The sequence below is a fragment of the Peromyscus eremicus genome, chromosome 9 (genome assembly GCF_949786415.1).
Source record: "Peromyscus eremicus chromosome 9, PerEre_H2_v1, whole genome shotgun sequence".
Lineage (NCBI taxonomy): Eukaryota > Metazoa > Chordata > Mammalia > Rodentia > Cricetidae > Peromyscus > Peromyscus eremicus.
The window spans coordinates 6,016,157-6,037,358 of NC_081425.1; the positions used below are offsets into that span (position 1 = coordinate 6,016,157).

At 44.2% G+C, this 21,202-nt stretch overlaps 1 protein-coding gene across 3 annotated transcripts in view; it reads right to left on the reverse strand.

Annotated features, from left to right (window-relative positions):
- Cldn10 (claudin 10) overlaps positions 1–17,578 on the reverse strand; it is an 83,277-nt gene extending 65,699 nt beyond the window's left edge. For 2 of the 3 annotated variants that reach the window (XM_059273210.1, XM_059273209.1), the window contains exon 1: positions 17,365–17,578. In XM_059273210.1, coding sequence (XP_059129193.1) covers positions 17,365–17,578 — 214 coding nt within the window. The remainder of the gene's footprint in view (positions 1–17,364) is intronic. The other variant, XM_059273211.1, reaches the window with a different exon arrangement.
- Positions 17,579–21,202: the final 3,624 nt, after the last annotated feature.

Below are 21,202 nucleotides of genomic sequence, written 5' to 3' on the forward strand. Positions count from 1 at the left end.
CATGCATTGCTGAGGAACTCATGATCTCAGTTCTCAGATGGGGTTCTGAGGAAAGGGAGAAAGAAGGGAACAGAACCATCTCAAATATGGAAAATAAAATCACCACTTTTCTGAATAGGCAGGAATTATAGAGGGAAAAAAATGAGGTAAATTATTTCTTGACCAAAGGCAACTGTCCATTGTAAAAAAGTCAGGTTGTTCTAGTCAGACTCCTCAGTGGATGGAATTGAATAACATGAATAAGACTGAGTTCCGAGCTATAAGGAGCTGATACGTGAGGAGCGAAATCAAGTCACTGTGAGCCCTAAGCCGTGTGAGCATGAGTGGGTCTGCTGGGCAAGCAGGGTGCTCCGGGAAGGGCACATGGAAGAGGAGAGGGGTTCACTCATGCTCAGCCCCTTCCTCCCACATTGTTGTGTGTGAAGTGTGTGAAATTCTGTGGGGAAAACAAATGTAACTAGAGGTTGGATTCTGTCCTCATAGACCTGAGGTCTAGCAGAGGACATCCAATGTGCGCATCCAGAGCTAGTGATGTGCTGGGACTAGCTTGTCCTGGCTGGGCCCAGCTAAGTTTTGAAATGCAGCCATTTAAAGAAACGAACTTATAGCTGCTTAAATTCTTACCTCTACTCCTAAGGAGTCTGGGATTATTATATCTGTGCATTGATTTGTTCCTGTGTATCTCCTCCTGACTCCAGTTCAGTGACATGTGATGTAACACTGGTAGCTTCAGGGACTATTGACACCACAGAAATTGGCAGATGCTATACATCAGCACGTAGTTTTCCCATTTTGTTTCCTAGATGTAAGAAGTGGGGAAGGGTTGGAGCAATAGCTCAGCATTCAGAGTACTTGCAATCCTTAAAACCTCCAGAATTGGAATGATCTGCAGGATGACAGAATCTGGGCCCTTACAGAACCCAGCGTAGTGAGGACAGAGAGGTACCCCTAACAGATATGATCAACCACCTGGAGATTTTTGCAAAAAACTTTAATTTACTGGTCTTACAGCCTTCAAATGAGAACCTAAATGTGAAGAGGATTGGAAGTACACATCACACCTCCACAGAATATTTTTCAGTGTCTAAAAATCACAAGCTGCTCGTGGAGTTCAGTAGTACTTTGCCATTAGTATCTCTTCAGATTCACACATTTTCATGAGTCATTTCTTGAAAGGGTCCAGGATGTTGGCATTGTCCCTTCTCCCTGCCTCTATCCATCCTTCCCAAATGTGGCACCTTGATCACCACCATCCCCCATGAGCTTCCAAGCTGAGGTCAAATGTAGACAATACTTTCCTTCAGACTAATACATTAGGTGGGGGGGGGAGGAGAGTGGCCTGCATTAGTGATCATTCCCAGGCCAGCACTGAATTCTCTCAGTTGCTGGGGAGGAGGAGAGCAGATATAGGCTTCTGGCCCAATGTCCTACCTATTTGCCCTGACTTAGTCATCATGGCTTTGGATGACACCTTACAGCAAACACCGACTTACAGATGAATCAAATGTGTTACCACTCTTAAGACCCTTGAGAAAAGTCTGTCTTCAGTTAACCTAGTGGAGGAACAAGGGAGGGGTAGGGACAAGAAAGAGAAGATGGCGGGAACAGGGGATTGGGTGAGGCAAGGGATGGAGAGGCGACCAGAGGCCAGCAGGGTAGAACAAGACTTTGAGGGGACAGTGTGGCAAATCCTCAGTGGGAAGAGCTTGCACACAGCAGTGTTGCTGGGAGAGGTATGTCAGAGACTGACCAGATGTAGGACATGCATAAAACAAAGTGTTTACTCTCATGTGTTTAACCAGACTGGTGGCACCATTGTTAGAACGAAAGCCAAGCTATAGCCCAACCGAGCAGGAAGTCTGGCTTCCTCCCTATAGATAGGGAGCAGCTGGGAGTTGATGAGGTATCACCAGGGAAGCTCAGAGATGGGGGGACCCCTGGGAAAGCCTGCAGCTTCCCCCGAGACTCCATCAGAACCTGGACTTAAATGTAAAAATGACAGCAGTGCCCCTGGAGACTACTTCAGTTGATGGCACACTTTTGCACACAGGAGAAAGAAAAGTGACATGGAAGAGAGGTTAAAAGGTCAAAAAAGCATTGCAGGCAGATTAAAAATCAACATTTGTAAGCAGGCAGGGAGGATCTATGAGTTGAAGTTAATAGTGAAAGCTATTTACAGGTCTTCTACAAAGCTGAAGGCGAGTTGGTGAGTCTGTGTAATTAAGGAAGGAAGAGAGTAGTTATGAAAATCCTGAGAGGAAGCAACCCCAGAGAGGAAACAGCTTATTGTTGGAAAATTATTTCCCCTTCCCATCTCACCCACCAGAGTTGGAGAGCAAGAAAGAATACCATTTCCCAGCCAGTCATGCTCAGCCACGTGCTGTGACAGAGATAACCTAGTTGGTCCTATCTGTCTGGAGAAACCTGCAGCTAGTAATTTGGTCTGCGGGCAGTGAATGGCACCATGTGTTTACCTTGCACTTTGCAGTTGTGCTCCTAGCCTTCAGGAACTGGAGCCCTCATAGAAATGTCCACGTGGCCTGGCCTCTCTGAAACCCTGCAGATGAGAAGCAAGGGAGCCCATTTTCTGCTGATGGTCGTCACGCACGGCTGCATGATTTATGGACGAGACCAACCATCATGTCCATATCTGAGAGCCATTAATTACCAGGAGAGGGACTTGGTCCAGAGCCCCTCCAGAAGAGAAGGGCTTAGACTCATTCTGCCTAGGTAATCAGTTAGTCTAGCTAGCTACCGTCTTTATCATTAGAATCACATCTAGATTTTTCAGTGGTTTTTCTGCTGCCCAGAAGGAACAGTGTGGATCAATCTGGGATTTTCATGTTAATGTCTGAATGAAAAGTCCAATTAAATGAAGACCCGAAAGGAAACCAGGGACCAATGAGGTGTCACAGATACTTATAGGGTACATTTCAGAGATTGTTGTCAGCAGCAAATCCCAGCCGTGTTCCACAATAGATGATTACAGAAATGGCATCTGAGCCCAGAAGCAAAGGTCCCACTGAGGCATGTGTGTACAGGACACTTTCTCTTCTGCTAAGTGAACTTGAGTGCCTCACGTCTACTGTGTCCTGCTTTTGCACAGGAGGGTGGATGTGAAACTACATCTGTCTGGAGAGGTTCAATAATGCTACTGTGGGAGCTATGGTTTGGATAAGGTTTGAGTGTATCCCCAGAGATGCTTCGGTTCCCATGGGGTGGTGCTGACACCTTTAGGAGAGTGTGTGTGAAAGGTCATTAGGTCTTTGGAGGGTCCATCCTCATCACTGGTAGAGTGGGCTGGGCCTCAAAGGAGGAAGCTGGTTGTTATAAGAAGAGTAAACCAGGCCCCTCTCTGGCCTCTCGCTCCCATCCTCACTGTGGGAACTGCTCTGCCCACAGCTGGTTCCATTTCTGGTTTCCCACAAATTACAAGGTGGCCCTCACCAGAGGCTGAATGTGCTGGGCTTCCTAGCTGAGTGTGGTGGCTCACAACTGTGTTTTCAGTACTCCAGAGGCTGAGGCAGGAGGACCACTGCAAGTTTAAGGACAGAGTAGGCAACACATTGAAGAAAAAAAAATGAATCTGTCTTATCTTGGGTTTTAGCCTCTCAAATTGTGAGGTACTGAATCTCTTTTTTTTTTTTTTTTTTGTATTGTGGTATACATGTTACAGCTATCCTGTATTCTGTTATAGCAATACAAAATGAAATAAAACAGACAGCATTTGTTGGAAAAGAAATCTCTATGCCCCATGATCCAGGTCCTGCCTTCATTCATTAATTCAACACTCATAGAGCTCATAGAGCTAAAAATCCAGTGCCAAGAGACAGAAAATATGGAAGTAGCTACAGTAGGAGCCAGATTAGCAAAATCATAAAGCAAGTGCCAAGTGATATGGGAATGGGGTCATGGAGGAAGATATTAAAAGGCTGTGCTTAGGGGTGGCATTGGGGGTGGAGACTGATGCAGGAGAGAGATAGAGGGTGATGAAGCAGGGCTGAGCAGGATGGCCTGATCTTTCTTATTGAGAATTAGCCGCTGTTGGGGAGCCCTTGAAGGGTGGATCATGGAGGGCTTGAGCTCAGTCATGAATACAGTCCCACCACACTTTTGTCATGAGATTATGTCTCTTCACCAAACTCGAGCTACTGTGTCTGTAAAACAAGTATTATCATAGCATCCAATATTAAAAAGACAGTGTGGGGACCAGGGAGAGAATCTGTGCAGTGGTATAAGGTGTAGGCACAAGTTTTTCTCCCGCCTGCCTGTTCCCAAATACCCAGCAGCCACTCCCCAAATAACTGACTCTGAGACTTCATATTACTTAAAGATGCTTGGCTGGTAGCTCAGGCTTATTACTAACTAGCCCTTACACTTAAATTAACCCACAATTCTTATCTATGTTTAGCCAGGTGTCTTGGTACCTTTTCTCAGTGCAGCATTCTCATCTTGCTTCCTCTGTCTGTGGCTGATGACTTCTGACTCTGCTCTTCCTTTTCCCAGAATTCTCCTGGTCTGGTTGGCAGCCTGTAGTTCTTGCCTGGCTACTGGCCAATTAGTGTTTTATTAAACCAATTTGAATGACAAATCTTTACAGTATACAAGGGCATTACATAGCAACAGGGTGTGTGTGGCTGCTCTTCACAGCAGCTGAAGGAAGACTGGAGTTTAACTAGGAAGCTCTGCCTTTGGAAGTTACTCCTGACTGTGCCATATGTCCTTGCTCAGAATGAGTAGAAAAATTGAATTTTTTTCCAAATCTAGGTCAGCAGAGAGAGCCCAGAGGCTGAGCCTGGATGAGCAGTCACCTATGCCTGAGACACGGAGGATCTTCCAGGGGCGTGGGAGGGACTCTCGGGCTCATTTGTAGCACGGTCAGATATCAGCCTGAAAAGGGAGGAGGCATTGTGGAATTCAGGTCTGGATAACCAGAGGATTGAGAAGTAGGGGAGCTGGGGAGTGCTGTGAGAAGAATACACAGTGATGAGGCCAGGATAAAGAGGGCAGTATGGTGGATCCTGGGGCCAGCAGGATGGGCAAGCCCTCGAGGAGAGATATGGGCATCATGCTTCTGGCTTGGGAGATCAAGATACAGAGGTAGAGATGCTGGAAGAATCCCACAGAGACCGTGTGGAATATGTAGAAGGCCTTACACACTCCTAAACTGAAAGATTTGATGATATGAAGATGAATGGGTCAAGTGTGGAAGCATCCTGAAAGGCTACTGTGAGTTGGAGCAAACAGCAAGGAAGGTAACTAACTGTTATCAGCCCAATCCTCCTGTAAGAAGGAGCATAAGCAATGGGGGAAAGGGTCATACAGCTAGTGACCCAGGAAGGAAAGGAGAGAGGGGTGGGTATGCCAGATGCCAGATTGTACCAAAGGTAGTACTGACGAATCTGGGTGGCCTGGAGGCAGGTGAAATGATTTCAAATATGTCCTCGTATGGTGTGCTGGATGGTCGGGTTGACAAAGTGGGAAGCTGTGTTTTCCGTTCTGATCCCTGTTCCATGTGGATCACTGACTAGGGTGAGCAGCAAGTGCCAGTGTTACCTTTGATTTCTAATTCTGTCTTTCCACCTGAGATTAATTATATCACAAATGTGACATGCTACGTGACAAGTGATATGTGGTGGGGGGTGCTGCATGGTTAGAAAATGCACGAGATGCTCATGCACCGTGTGGAAAGTCTACAGTGAATTTGTGTGTGTTCGTAATTCTAAGCTGGTCAGATCACCACTGAGTAAGGGCAGCCACTCCCTGTCGGTGTCTCTGAAGGCGCAGACAGCAGAGGTGCAGAGGAGCAATTAAGGACGTGCCTCTGAGAACTTGTGAGCCACCTCTGAGGGTCAGTTTTGGAACTGCAGCAGACCTGGGAAGATCACTTCAGCAGGGCACCTCACTAGTACTGTTTTCACAGGCATCCAGGATCAAGCTGGGTGCTGGGGGTCACTACAGGTTCACGAGCACTGTTCAAATGAATGGATCACATAAATGACTAGCACATGTGTGTGTGCGTGCGCGCGCACTCTGTCTCCTCCCTCTGTCTCTCTCTCTCTCTGTCTCTGTCTCTCTCTCTCTCTCTGCTTCTCTCTCTCACAATGTCCTGACTACCCACCCCCATCTCCCCCAACATTCTCACCACTTACACCCTCCAATAGCTCTTCCCACGGCACCATCGAGAAAAAGTACATTGTAGTGTGAGAGAGAACTAAGCAGGCTGAAGAAATGTGGTGACCAGGCAGGTTGGTTAATCATAGAATTCAGAGCAGGTACTGGGTCAGGAGGAGGCCACCAGACTGGCTGGCATCAGGCAATTTGACAGTCATGTGATTGATCTCCTGCCTGAAACCCAGACAGACAGCATAGAGTCTGAGGCCAGCTTCAGACAGGAGAATGGGCATCAGCTGATCTCCAGTCTTAACCACGCTGCTGAGTCAGTTCTGTCGGGACAGGAATCTCAAGACAGGAACCACTTGGGATTGCTGGGCATGTAAAAGAACAGCTGGCTGGAGAACAAGAAGTAGCCCTCAGTGCCCCGTCTGCTTCACCCAAGCTCTACAGTTCATGTTCTGGAGAAAATCATCACAGGAAAACATGTGAAACATGTGAAATCGTCTGGTTTTATCCGTGCTTTGTATTTGGTATATATAAATAAATGTCAACCAACAGCAATTCATCAAAAAGCAGGACTCAGCTGTTTGTATCCCCCGTCCCATGGCTTAGCCCTGCGCCTGGATTTGGGAACAGTCTCTGTTCCCCAGCAAAGGTCAGGTGGCACACGCTGTGGGTTTCTTAGGAACCCCAAAATGCAAAATTATGCCTTGAGAACTATTACTTCTTACATTGATGCTGACGTACATTAACATCTGGCCTTAACCAGGACATTGGCACACCACGTACGCTACAATAGATGGTGTTTTCAGGGTACCTGCAGCTGTTTCCGTAACCCAGTCCATGGAGGGGCACTCTGGTAGAAATTACTTCTCCAGGTAATCCTAAATCTAACTTCTTTGTAACATCTACCCCCATATCCCATGTTTCTTCTTTCCACCCCTTACATTTTTCACATGTTTTCCTTTTCCTCATATGAAACACAAATGAAGTTATTCCAAGGCCTAGCTCATGCTCCTGGTTAGATCTTCTGGATGAGTGAATATCACTTATGTTCATGTCTATTAAAGTAGAATATAATTAGTTATAGAACATGGGGGCTATTTCGTTTCTCTCATTATTTTGCTAATTCCTCAGCCAACAGTGGCAGCCTAAGGTTGCGTTCATTTCTATTACTACTCTGTTTTCCTCACAGTCTACACTAAACTTCTAAAGTGTACAGTTTTTTACATAAAAAATCAAATCCACTCAGACTATTCTGTCTCATTCCACACAGCTGATTTACCAAAACTAAACATGAAGTTAGGAATGTCTTTTTGTGATGAGTGGCGGTTAATGCAGAGACTCACGAGTTGTCGAAGTATTTAGTACAGCTGGCTGGTGAGTGTGGTCCTAAACAGAACATCCATACCATGTCCTTCAAGGCTCAAGGAGCATTGTGGAAGATGAGGGGGTCAGAAATAACAGAAGAGCTGGAGGATGGGGAGGAGCCGTGCCTAGATGTGACAGACTGTGGCGATCAGGAATGCAGTGTAGGTACCTGCACAAGACCCACACAAGATAGGGCCAGTCGACCATCCGCCATCATGGGAAAGGGGTTCGAGACACCTAATCCTCCCTGAGCAGTTCAGAGTTGCTGGGTAGGGAGAGTCCTTTTCTTCAGGGGTAGAGCTGTGACCCGGTAAATAACCTCCTACCTGTGGTTACACAATCAGTCCTAATTAATTCAGTAGGTCATACACACAAAACAGGATTGGAAGTAGAAGGAGTTATGAAGGAGCCCAGGGGTGTGGTGATTTGGACGAAGTACCACCTAAGGTCTTGAGTATTTGAATACTTGGTCCCATTTGGTGCTATTTGGGGAGACTTAGGAGGTGTGGCCTTGTGGGAAGTCTGTCACTGGAGGCAGGCCTGGCTGCTGCTCATGCTATGTCTAGTTTTCTCTCTCTTGTGAGCCCTCCCATGGCTGTGCCTCTGCTCTGTCATCATGGTGTTTGATTTGTAAGAGCAGATGTATGTGAGGGTCAGAGGTCAACAGTAAGTCCCAAGGATCCTCCTGCCTCTGTCTCCCAGCACCAGGCTTACAAGTGCATGCTACCACATACTTACTCAGACCCTGGGAGTCAGGCTCAGTCCTCACACCTGCACAGCAAGTGCTGTGCACAGATGGCTGAGCCATCCCCCATCTCCTCAAAGGAAGTTTTCCAAGGAAACATGGCAGTCATTCAGTCTCAAACTTCTCACGTCTACGCATTTTGAGATATAAGATGATTATTGAAGAAGGAAGTAAATTCTTCCTTCTCCAAGTGGTCTTGATCATGGTGTTTTGTCACAGCAATAGAAAAGTGACTAATATAAGATGAATGGGCTCGGGTAAGAGAGGTTAATGGGGGGAGTTAATATATAATCATGTAGTCAAAGTAATGTTGTACATGTAGGCAGTTGTCAAAGAATAAATTAGAGTATTTTAAAAAGAAGAAAGAATTGGAGAACTTGAAATCATGGCATATGCTAGGAAGAACTGAACAAGGTCAAGGACTAGAGATTAGGTTGGGGGTGAGCTATGTGACCAGCTCTCTCTCTCTCTCTTACCAGTCACCAAACTCCCAGCAGGAATCCTCACAGACCCTGTAGTTTCTCAGAAGTCACTAACACCTAACATCAGTTCTACCTCCAGAAGTCGGCCTAGATTCTCACTGCTATTTTTGTTCAGGTTATAATAGGAAAGCCTGACGATCTTCCCATAGCCAAATACCATCAGGAATTCAAAGCTTACCCTGTTCTCGTAGCCTTCCAATGCCGAGTGAAGGCTGTTCCTTCTTAGAGTTTCAATGCCCCTGGCAGTTTCCTCTTTAGTTATGCCTACAGCCCAGTCTTCAGTCTTACAGATGTGCCTGGTCTGCTCTCTGGGACATGTGGTTCTTTCCTGTTTTTAGGCCTTTGCTTGTAGGTGCCAGGCATTGCTCTGCATGTCACCAACACATGAACTCAGTGCCATCCCTGAAGTAGATAACACTCCCATTCTACAGACCAGGGAGCTCAAGTTCTCAGCATTCTGCCCCAAGTCATGCAGTTAATAAATTGTGGGACTGGGTAGGTGCCTTAGCCTGAGATGCCTCCTCTCTTGCCCTCCCAGGCTTCTGCCCTTTTTCCAGACCATTCCAGCATCAGCTCTTCTGGGAATTCTGTGTCCCCTGTACCTAACTGCCCTGTAGCTCTAACCATTCTAGGCTGATATTCGATGAATATCCACCTCACTCTGTGCTACACATCCTCAGACAGGTCCATGTCCTGTTGTCCAGTGAAAGAGAGTAAATAGTCTATGACAGGTCTAGTGATTGCTTTGATGTCAAGACATACTCATGAATCAACAAATTAAATCTCATAAGATCGTTTTGCATCTGTAACATGGCAGCATAGCCACTTGCCAATTGTCAATCTTTGGTAATCAAATTTACCTATAATACAAAAAAATCTAACAAAAGCTTAATTGTAGACCAGCTGGCTAATTACCTCAAGCTCAATTAAGAATGATGCAATTTTCTGTAAGAAGCATCTCATATCTCAAAATGCATAGACATGAGAAGTTTGAGACTGAATGAATGCCATGTTTCCTTGGAAAACTTCCTTTGAGGAGATGGGGGAGATGGCTCAGCCAGTAGAATGCTTGCTGTGCAGATGTGAGGACTGAGCCTGACTCCCAGTGTCTGAGTAAGTATGTGGTAGCATGCACTTGTAAGCCTGGTTCTGGGAGACAGAGGCAGGAGGATCCTTGGGACTTGCTGTTGACCTCTGACCCTCACATACATCTGCTCTTACATACAAATGTGCTCTTACACATGCATGAGCAGGCACACACATACTGGAACATACACACAAAAATATTTTGAAAAGTTATCTTTTGAGTATCTTCTCTTTATGATGAGACTTTGTCTGTGATGGGTTAGGTGGCAGAATTGTGCAGTACGCACTCATTAGAGGTGACTGGTCAATGCACAAGGAGTGAGGAACCCCAGGAAAGTTAAACAGAAGCTTTCCTTACACAAAATAATTTGCCAGCAAAGAGCTGCTGCAAGTGAGATGTGTGTGTTAATCCTCAAGGTGGGATGGGACAGTGAACCTCTACCCAGCTGATACCTGTGCAAAGACCCAGGGTCTGGTGTTGACACAGTTTTGTCTGTATTTCTGTTTCTGTGTTCTCTATATTGTAGTTACCTGAGAGGTCCACTGGCTAGGTGAAGAACCCCCTTCCCCAGAGCTAGCTAACTCTCAGACACAGTGCATGAATCTGCAGGCATGCCTTACAGACCAGCCAGTCAAAACCATCCCCCGTTGCTCCTTTTCCAACTCTCACACCCAAGCTCCTAATTTCCAGGAACTAGACAGCCCCTGCCCTGAGAGCTTGCCAAAATCTTTTAAACTAGTCAATATATAATGTGTCCAGGCCAACGACTCTGTCCAGCACAGTTCTTTCCTGAGGAGACACAGGTCCATACGCTGCTCCCCTCTCCTGCCTGCTCATTAATCTCATACTTTCCCATAAGGCCTTGCAGGTATGCATGCCTCCTGCATTCTTGAGGTCTGTGAGTATGAAAATCCTTGCCACTACACATCACAGGCATTTGTGTGTCAAGTGTCTTACCATGGCTGATTAAAACAATCCCAGGACATTTAAAACTGCATTGTGCGACTATGTCATATAATAGGAACCCTTGCCTCAGTCTTCCCTACAAGACGTGCTGCAGGAACCAGAGGCATGCTTCCCTGTGGCTTTGAGGTCCAAAAATCCGCTACTAAAGCCTTGGTTGGAAACACCTTCCAGTTGAGATGTGGAGTTTCAAAGAACTAAAGAGGTATTTATAGAGGCAATCGCCGCTACTTATGGGGAACTGTCTTGGTGTCAGGCAGAGTAACAGTGTCCTTTGCCTGAGTTGTGTCAAGTAATTACCATAGAAGAAGAATCCCGAAGGCTGGGAAGATGGGCCAGTGAGTAAAAGTGCTTGTGTGTAGGTGTAAAGACCTGAGCTCGAATCCCCAGAACTCACCGAGAAGCTAGAGGCTCCATGCTTGCGTCCGTTTCCCAGCACTCCTACAGGAAGTTGGGAAACGGAGGCAGGAGGCTCCTCAGAAGCTCAGGAGCCAGCTTGCCTGGTGTATGCAGCAGGAAAAAACAAAACAAAACACAAAGAGAGATTTGCTCAAGGCAGGAGGTGAGAACTGACACCTCAGCCCTATCCTTTGACCGCCACATGCATGCCATATGTGCATGCCTGCACTCACACACAAGAATGCATGCACATGCTTGGGTGTACACACATGCATGCATGCATGCACATACACACACACACACACACACACGCACGCACGCACGCACGCACACGCGCACACGCACACACACACACACACAAAAAAACCCTGATAGCGGGGGTTTTCTAAAACTTCTAATGTGTAAGAGCCCCAGAGATTCTTTAGATCTTGAGATTGTATATTCCTAGAAAGTTCCCAGGGGATATAGGTGCTGTTTATCCACTGGGTGACTGTCCAGGCTGCCAGCTGTCTCTGTCATTTCTTGCAATTTTTGAAAGTTTCTCACCTGCACTTCCTGTTTACTCAGGTAATATTATTTTCCTTCCCAGGTCTTTGATGGGGTTGAAGACTAGATAGTTACAGTCACAATCCTCTCATATCTTAGCTAAGAGCATATTAGATAATATACTCAAATTCTTCTGAATAGGACAGGTTTTGGAGTAATCTCCACAATTTGCCGTTTACCTATGATCTGGATATTTAGTGCATTTCTTACTTGACATTGTTCTTGTTAGTTGTAGTTCCATTTTTGTTTTTTGTTTGTTATTACCTTTTCCTTCTCCTAGACAATACTTGATAATCATTCTTATTGTATATAGTTTTCTATTAGGTTTAGAACTTTATTATTTAGACAAAAAGGGGAAATGTAGTGGGTATTCGTTCAACCTATGACCTTGGTGTACCAGCCTCTAGGGCATAGCCTCTTGGTTAGCTTAAGACCTGAGGAGCAGATACGCAGGCCCCTTCTCTTTCTCACTCTTAGATGGTAAAGACCAGGCCAGGCAGCATGAAACAGTGTGATACCGGTTCTCAGCCTTTCAGGGACTCTGTGGCTGAAATTGCCATATCCCGAATCAGTGAGTTGATGCCCCAGACAACCCCATAATAAATAGATTCATTATCAGTAATCTGTGGATTTCCTTCTCCTGCATTACACATGTTCTTCTGTTTCCTAAGCATTTCCTGGGACTCCAGGCTCTTTGCCAAGGCTTGGTGACATGAACAGAGATTCCTGCTACATAGATTAAGTGTTAGAAATCTCACTCAGTCCCAACTGTCCATCTCTTGTCACAAAATGAGGCTTCCAGTAGCAGGACTGGGTTTTATTTAATTGAGTTCTTGGCCAAGGGAACCCAGTGGAAATCTCCAAACAATCCAGGCTGTTACTAAGACAACGAGTTGCTCTCTGCAAACTGACAGTGGGGCCCCATTGCTGAGGACAACACTTACACAAGCCATTGAAGATGGAGAAGTCAAGCTGGTGCCTACATGGAGCCTTCATCCTTACATTCTAGTGCCTTTAGTGTGGATAGATACTCTGCAGGCTACCAAAAGAGAAATGTAAACACCAACCCAGCCACAAAACCTTTGACCTACAATCTCTCCTGGCTGTAAAATGTGCTAAGACAATGGTGGCACAGAACTCGTGGGAGTAGACAACCAGTATCTAATTTGACTTAAGGCCCACTCCTGAGATAGATCATCGAATCTACTCTGAGAAAAATGATAAAGAAATAATAGGATAAATAGGTAGATCACTGAATCTACACTAAAAAGAAAAGGGGGAAGATATAAAAATGACAAAAGGTAGACTAATGAATGTATTATGAAAAGAAAAAAGAGAGAATATAGATATGATAAGATAAAAAGGGAGATTATGGAATCTACTTTTAAAAAGGAACTACTTGTTTTAAATAAGGTAAGTAATGAAATTTTTTGGTCTGAGTTTATCAGATGTTACTGGACTTGACATTGTTAATATATATAATGGAGTTTTTATCTGAATCTGTCAAATGTTAATGGACATTACATCGTTAATGTAATCTTGACTGTGTATATTGTATATACTTACTGGATATAATTTTTCTTGTATTAGTTATAAGCTTTTTTAAATTTTAGACAAAAAGAGAGGAAATGTGGTATTGTATTCCCCCAAATATTGTGCATGCTAATAAACTTATCTGGGGTCAGAGACCGAGCAGCTACAATATTAAACATAAAGGATAGGCAGTGGTAGCACACGCCTTTAATCCTAGCATTCCAGAGGCAGAAATCCATGTGTTCAAGGATACAGACAGGCATGGTGACTCATCATGCCTTTAATCCCAGAAAGCAAGCCTTTAATCCCAGGGAGTGATGGTAGAAAGCAGAAAGGTATATAAGGTGTGAGGACCAGAAACTAGAAGCATTTGGCCTGGTTAAGCATTTGGCTGGTTAAGCTTTCAGGCTTTCGAGAAGCAGTTCAGCTGAGATTCATTCTGGATGAGGACTTAGAGGCTTCCAGTCTGAGGAAACAGGACCAGCTGAGGAATTGGCAAGGCGAGATAGCTGTGGCTTGTTCTGTCTCTCTGATCTACCAGCATTGACCCCAATAACTGGCCTCAGGTTTGATTTTATTAATAAGACTCTCTAAGATTCCTGCTACACACTCCACAAGATGGAACCCATACTTGACACTGCTCAGGTGACCAAGAACCAGAGACTAGATGGCCAAGAGACCCAGGGTAAAAGCAAACACTATCAGTCTTGAAAAAAAATCAATGAAATGACTTCTAATGATATTCTGCTATACTCACAGATTAGTCAACAGCAGAAAAGATCCCTCTGCAGCAGATAGACACAGATGCAGAGACCTGCAGCCAGACATTACATGGAGAGAGAGTCCTTGGAATAGTCAGCCCTGAATTACCATTCTGTCTTATCAAATCCCTCCCCTCAGAGGTCAGGGAACCCTGTGGAAGAGGAAACAGCAAGAGCGTAAGAGCCAGAGAGGATGGAGGACACCAGCAATGAAGCCCTGTGACGCTCTTGAATTGGGCTTTGGTTGAGATTTGCATTGAGAGACTATCAGAGTTCAGTCCTCCAAATTTATGGAAGAGAAAATTATAGATGAGTTTCAAAGGGTTGTTTGAAGTGCAGCTGAAGTTTTCTCTGGTTTTGGTCAGCCCCATGGACCCTGCATCCACTTATAAAATAATCACTCAGAAGCTTATATTAATTATGTGTGTGTATCTTTTCAAGACTGTTGTTGGAAATGGCCCATACTCTTTAAAATAACTATGTATGCTCCACATCCAAAGATTGGCCACACCTTCAAAGCTATAGATTTTTGCATTAAATTTTTACAGGATGGAATCACAACAGAGCTAAACAATTCCCTCCAACACTGTAGTGACACTTCAGAAATAGGAATCAACACTACAACCTGGGAATGCACAGATCCCTTATATAAAGGGCACAGTATTTGCATATGGTACATGTATGTGCATCTTCCTGTGAACCTCAAATCACTGGTAGATTACAATAATCCTGACGTTGAAAATAGCTTTCTACAGTAACTGAATTTTTATTTACTTAGTGTTCATACAATCACATGTATTTGGATCCTATCTACCCCCATCCTTCCCTCTAGTTTCTCCCCTATCCCCTCTTCTCCACCCCAACTATATGTGTTTGCAGGCTCTCTCTCTCTCTCTCTCTCTCTCTCTCTCTCTCTCTCTCTCTCTCTCTCTCTCTCTCCAATTTAATACTCACTGAGTCCATTTAGTGACCTGTATGTTCATGGCTGTGAGACCATCTATTGGAACATGTGCATCCTCTCAAGGCCTGCATCCCTGAGGAAGACTGACAGTCTCTTTCCCAGCAGACATCAACTACTGATAGCTCCTCAGATAGGGGTGGGACCACACATGTCCTTTCCCCATCCATGCTGGCATTTTGACTGACTTGATCTTGTGCATATAGTCCCAGCCATTGTGTGTTTATGTGCACCACTGAGCTGCCACATCCAGCAACTACTGTTTCAACGCATACACTCCTTCAGGCCCTTACAACCTTTCAATTCCCTCTTCTGCCATAAGCCCTGAGCCTTGAGGTAGAGTGGGTGTGCTTAGAGGTCCTGCTAGAGCTGAGCATAAGTCCTACTTACTCTCTTGACATTGACCTGTTGCTGGTCTCTGTATTAGTCACCAATTCCTATAAGAAGAGCTTCTCTTCTGAGAGTTGAGAGATGCACTAATCTATGGGTATAAAGAACTGAATTTTTGAGACAAGATCTCATGGTGTAGCTCATGATAATCTTCCTGCCTCAGCCTCCTGAGTTCTGGGATTATAGGCCTGAGTTACCCCACCTGTGGCCTTATGTACTCTGATGGGAACACTGTGAGCCAAAAGTTCAAACCACCTCTGTGCAAAGGGAATACAGCAGATCTAGAATATGTTATTTTCATTATCAGGAAGCAAGAGCAACTTAAAAATAAAGTTTCAGGGGCCCATGAGAAGCCTTGGCAGGTAAAGCTGTTTGCTGTAGAAGGCTGGCACCCTATCTTAGGTCCCCAAAACCAAAGTAAAGGAGGATTGAGTGAACTGACTTGGTAAAGACTTCTTTGACCTCACACATGTGCTTTGGCATGTGTGTAGCTGTGTGTGTGTATATACACAATGATGATGATGATAAATGTTTCAAAAATTTGAAAGTAAGTTTTAAGTATAGACTATTATTTGGATCACTGTCAACCCTGTAATAACATTCCTAGCTGTGTGTTTTCTAAGGTGCATTTGGGAAAGAGCCACTGAAGTCATAATGAAATCTGTCATGGTTCTTTAAGCCACTTTGGAGCCAAGATTGAGCATGTATTTTTCTCAATAACTAGATTTCATTTAGGCATATAGAATAGGGCACAATAAGACGAAATGTTTCTTTAAAAGTACATGTTTAGTTAAGAACAAAGAAACAGAGCTACCCACATGCTGCTCAAGGTAGAGATTGGCTAAGAAGCCTGGAGAAAGAACGTTTCACAGAGGTGTGCAGAGCAGCCATGTCTACACACTCTTCTTTTCCTCTCTGCTCCAAGGGAAGTTTTCTACCACGGAAGTCAGGACTGGCTAGGAAGACAACGATGATTCCTCTAACAGATTCTAGGAAAGCACATGCTACCCAAGGGCTTGCCTGGGCTAACCACACTTGGGCATACCCATGGCTTGTCATAAGCGATCTCTTGGCTTTATTGAAGTAGTCTATCTTTACCCCTTGGCACTCACTGGGACTAATGATGTTCAGACCTGACACAAAGCCCTGTAAAATATTATGCTTTAGTAACTTGTAGTTAAATTTTTCCTTCTTTTTTCTTTTCTTTCTTTTTTTTTTCTAACCAAGGCCAAGGTACAGTTTTGTCACTTGATTGTGAAGTCTGTATCTTAAAACTTGGGCAGAGTTTTTAACACAATGAGCTTACATCATGAGCATATTTGCAGAAGTATATACTTTTCAGCAAGGGGAGGCAGATGGAGATTATTAAAAAGTTATAAAGTAAATGACAGTTGTTTCCCTGTAGAGTGCAAAATGTCTTTAAAACCAAAGAGCCAACCAAACAAAACTGTCTTCTTTTAGATCCAGAGTTTAGAAGGGGAAGACTACACACGTATGAAAAGCAAATTAGAAGAACCAAAGGGGTCACTCACGGCATGCTCTTCCAATTAACCAACATTATGGTATTGTTGCTTTATCACTAAACATGGTTCTAGAAAAGAAAACATGGGAACTATCCTGACGTTTGAATTGTTTCCTTCATTCAGTGTTATCCTTCAGGTGGGAGATTCTAAGTCAATGAAAGATCTTTCAACATAGGATAGAACTGCTGTGAAGATTTCTCTCTGACTCATCGGATGTTAAAACCAGGTCTTAAGCCAACACAGATGTTTCCACCCTTTCCGCTGGAGTCTATTCCTGGCACCAGCCAGGTCTACAAGATCCACAAGGTTATTCTTAATTTTCCTTTGTTTAAATCAATCATTTAATTCTTTTAGCCAATAGAGCCCCATCTACCATACACAAAATGCGGCACTAACACATCCAACCAAGCAGGGAGCTGTCAACAGCTGGCTGACACAGCTCTGAAGGTAACATTCTGCTCCAGCTCCAAACACAGCTCTAATATTTACCTTCTACTTTGAAGATAGTAAAATGCGGCCGGCAGTGGAAGGAGCCCAAGGCGTTACCTGCGCAGTTCATCCACAGACCCTGGTAAACCCAAGTGGCGGTTATCACAGAGGATGCACGGGTGGTCACTTTCCACTCATTGGATGTAGTGGCAGCCACGAGAGCACCAAACCCTCCAACACCGCACACCAGAGCCGAGATCTGAGCCCTGGACATGTCGCTCAGCCTTGCCTGCTGTTACAGCCCAGACAGAATGCTTTGGTGGTCTAGGCATGCAGCTGCCGGACAGAACTTCCACAAAAGTTACAGCCAGCCCGTGTGGGTAGGTGACAGTGCTTCATGCTCCAATGGCTGGAAGTGCAGGAACTTAGAACAAAGTATGATTCACTAACGGCATCTCAGAGACAGCCTAGAATAATCTTTCTAATTCTCTATTCAGATACCAAAATTCTGTAGATGAATTTTAAAGGTTTTGGTACAGCAGATATTTTTTGTTAGCACCAAAGTTAATGCTTAATTTTCTGTTAGCTTGGAGGTTAGTGAACCATGCAATGATCAGATATTACAAAGTACAGATTATACAGTAACATTTAAAGCCTCTTTATTTGACCAATTTCTTTAAGTTTACACGGTTTTGAGTCTTTACGTACATGGAGCCATGTACATGCACATGCTATACAGGTTTTCCCGTAACCTTCTTAAGCACAGTATTGTGTATATGAGATTTATCGGTGGCCACGAGTGTAGCTACCACTCCTCTGACAGCTGGATATATTATTTCAATAAACGCACAGGCCACAATTCATCCACTCTCTTTGAGATAAGTATTGTTCCCATTTCCCTCCTCAGTAATGGTTAGCCGAGCACTGATGCTACTGTACCTTTTCCCCTGGGAACCTGAGTGAGGCTCCCCAGGGTGGAGCTTAGAACACCGTCTTCCTAGATGATTCTGAATTACTCCCTGTGTAAATCCAGCACACATCTGCCCTCACGATGAATAAGTCCTCATTGTTCTGGTTCCTAATACTTGACACTGTGGAGCTGAGAATTTTAAAATTCTAGACAACTTGATAGAGATTTAAAAAACATGATCACTAATTTATATTTGTCACTAAGAAGGAGGCTGGAGCACGTTTGTGAGATCAATGATTAACCATGGTTTTTGTCTGTCATGACAATTTGTTAATCTGTTGCATTGTTTGAGTTGTTCAACTGATTTTTAATTCTATAAATGTAATGTATTTGGGATAATAGTCTTTTAATGTTATGCTATAAATTTCTTTCTGGTTTGTGGATTATCTTTAGGTGGCCATTTGAGAAAGTCTTTACTTTTAAAATCTGTGTGTGTGTGTGTGTGTGTGTGTGTGTGTGTGCTGCATGTGGAGGGCAACTGTAGTGTTGGTCTTCATTTTCCACCTTGTGGGTCCCTTGCTGCTTTGCTACAGCACACACCAGACTAGCTTGCCTGTGAGCTCATGTGGATGCTCCTGCTTCTGTCTCCCATCTTGCTGTAGACGCACTGGTATAGGCATGTGCTAGGCTCTACATGACTTTTGGGGATTCAAATTCATGTTTTCACACTTACACAGCAAATGCCTTTACCCTCTGAGCCATCTCCTCAACCCTAAAGATTTAATTTTCTTTATCTTTTAAGTGTGTATGGTGTACATGCATATGTGTGAGCATCTATGTTTGTACACACACATGTGTATGTGTGTGGAGGACCAGAGTTGACGCTGAGAATTCTCCTAGGTTGTTCTTCCCCCAGAGCTCACTGCCATGACTAATCTGGCTAGCCAGCTTCCTTGGGGGACTGAGCACTGAAATTACAGATAGACAACACATCCACTAGGCATCTATGTGGGTTCTGAGGATAATGACTCCAGTCCTCAGGCATGAATTTTAGCTGTACACCATTTCCCTAGCAATTTCATCTTAATATGGTCACTTTAATCAAAATTTCTTTTAAATCATGCTTTTGAGATCTTAGGGGCTAGGGATGTAGGTCAGTGGTAGAGTATTTGTCTACCATGCACAGGGTTCTGGATTCAGTTCTCAGGGAAGGGAGGGAGGGAGGGAGGGAGGGAGGGAGGGAGGGAGGGAGGATTGCCTCAATGCCTGTGTGTGTGTGTGTGTGTGTGTGTGTGTGTGTGTGTGTGTGTGTGTGTAATTACCTTGATTACCTGAGCTGTGGTGGGAAGACTCACCCACTGTGAGTGGCACCACTCCCTAGGCAGGGGACTCCAGATTGCACAATTGTGGATAGAGCAAGCTGAGCACTAGCGAGCACACATTAACTCACTGCTCTCTGCTCCTGGCTGTGGGTGCCGTGTGACTCGCTGCTTCAAGTTCCTGCCGTCTGCAGTGGTGGGCTGTCACCCGAGATTATGAGTCAAATGAACATTTCTCCCTTAAGTTGACTTTGTTCGGGGTATTTTATCACAGCAACAGGAAAAGGAACCACAACATTCACCCTGGACAGGGGTACAGTCTAGTGTTCTGAGGTCCCATCCACACTCTCCAAATAATTTACTCTCCTCCAAATTTTCCATGTGCTCTCTCTCCTATGGAGAAGGTCTATACTCATCTAGGTCCCAATGGATCTTAGGACATTTGTTCTTTTTGTGCATGGTGCTTCCACACTCTTAATAAAGCTTCAGGGTTTCTCTCGTTAATTGACCCACTATCAGGCTATGTTGTAGATCCTGGAGAGTAGAGTTTCCCTCTCCTATACTTTAAAATGTTCTAGTTTTCACATCTGCATTCTTAAATAAAGTTGATCGCTTTCTGACTTGTAGTTCACAAGGTATTTTACTTCTTGATAATGAAAGAGAATTCTCGCTGGGCGTTGGTGGCGCACGCCTTTAATCCCAGCACTCGGGAGGCAGAGCCAGGCAGATCTCTGTGAGTTCGAGGCCAGCCTGGGCTACCAAGTGAGTTCCAGGAAAAGGCGCAAAGCTACACAGAGAAACCCTGTCTCGAAAAACCAAAAAAAAAAAAAAAAAAAAAAAAAAAAAAAAAAAAAAAAGAAAGAGAATTCTAAAGGTTTTTTGTTTGTTTGTTTTTTGTTTTGTTTTTTTATCAAGCAGTCCCTGCTTCACCATGGGTTGCAGCATACCTCTGTCGTTTCTGGTCCTAATGTTTGTATGGCCTGCTTTGTCTCCATTCTTTCTCCTTTCTCTTCTTGGTCATTCCCCAGCATTCGCTATGCCTCCCTAACTACTCAGATTTGACAAATAAGCTTGAATTTCCTGGTGAGCATCTTACCTTGTTCTTTTTTCCAAGTACTCTTTGCCAGTCTCCTGTTTCTTAAGGTGGATATATCAAGTTATGCAAGCTTGTTGATTATCTGTATCTGTTCATCAATTCGAAGAAAATACTGTAAAATTGGATCACTTTTTCATAAACAATACACATCTGTTTGTTTATTTAACTCATCTTTTTTATTTAATAATGTATTCCTATTTATATATTTGCACATGTGTATTTGTATGTGTGTGTGTATGTGTGTGTGTGTGTGTGTGTGTGCTCATGTCACAGCGTGTGTACAGAGGATAGAGGACAACTTTTTGGAAATCAGGTCTCTTCTTCCACCTGGGATGGAACTGTGGGTGTGTTTAAATGCAGTTTAACTGAAGCGCCCTGAATAATTGGGAAAAGCAGCTTCCAAGAGTTATAAGGTCGTTGGTGAAAATCCCAATATGTATCTTTTTCACTGATTTCATGCCCTCTGATCTTAGTGACTCACTGATAGGAGAGATGTACTTACTCCATGCTAGACTGGATGAGGCCAGTTGTTGGAATGGAAACTCTAAAATCAACTTTTAAAATCAAATCCTA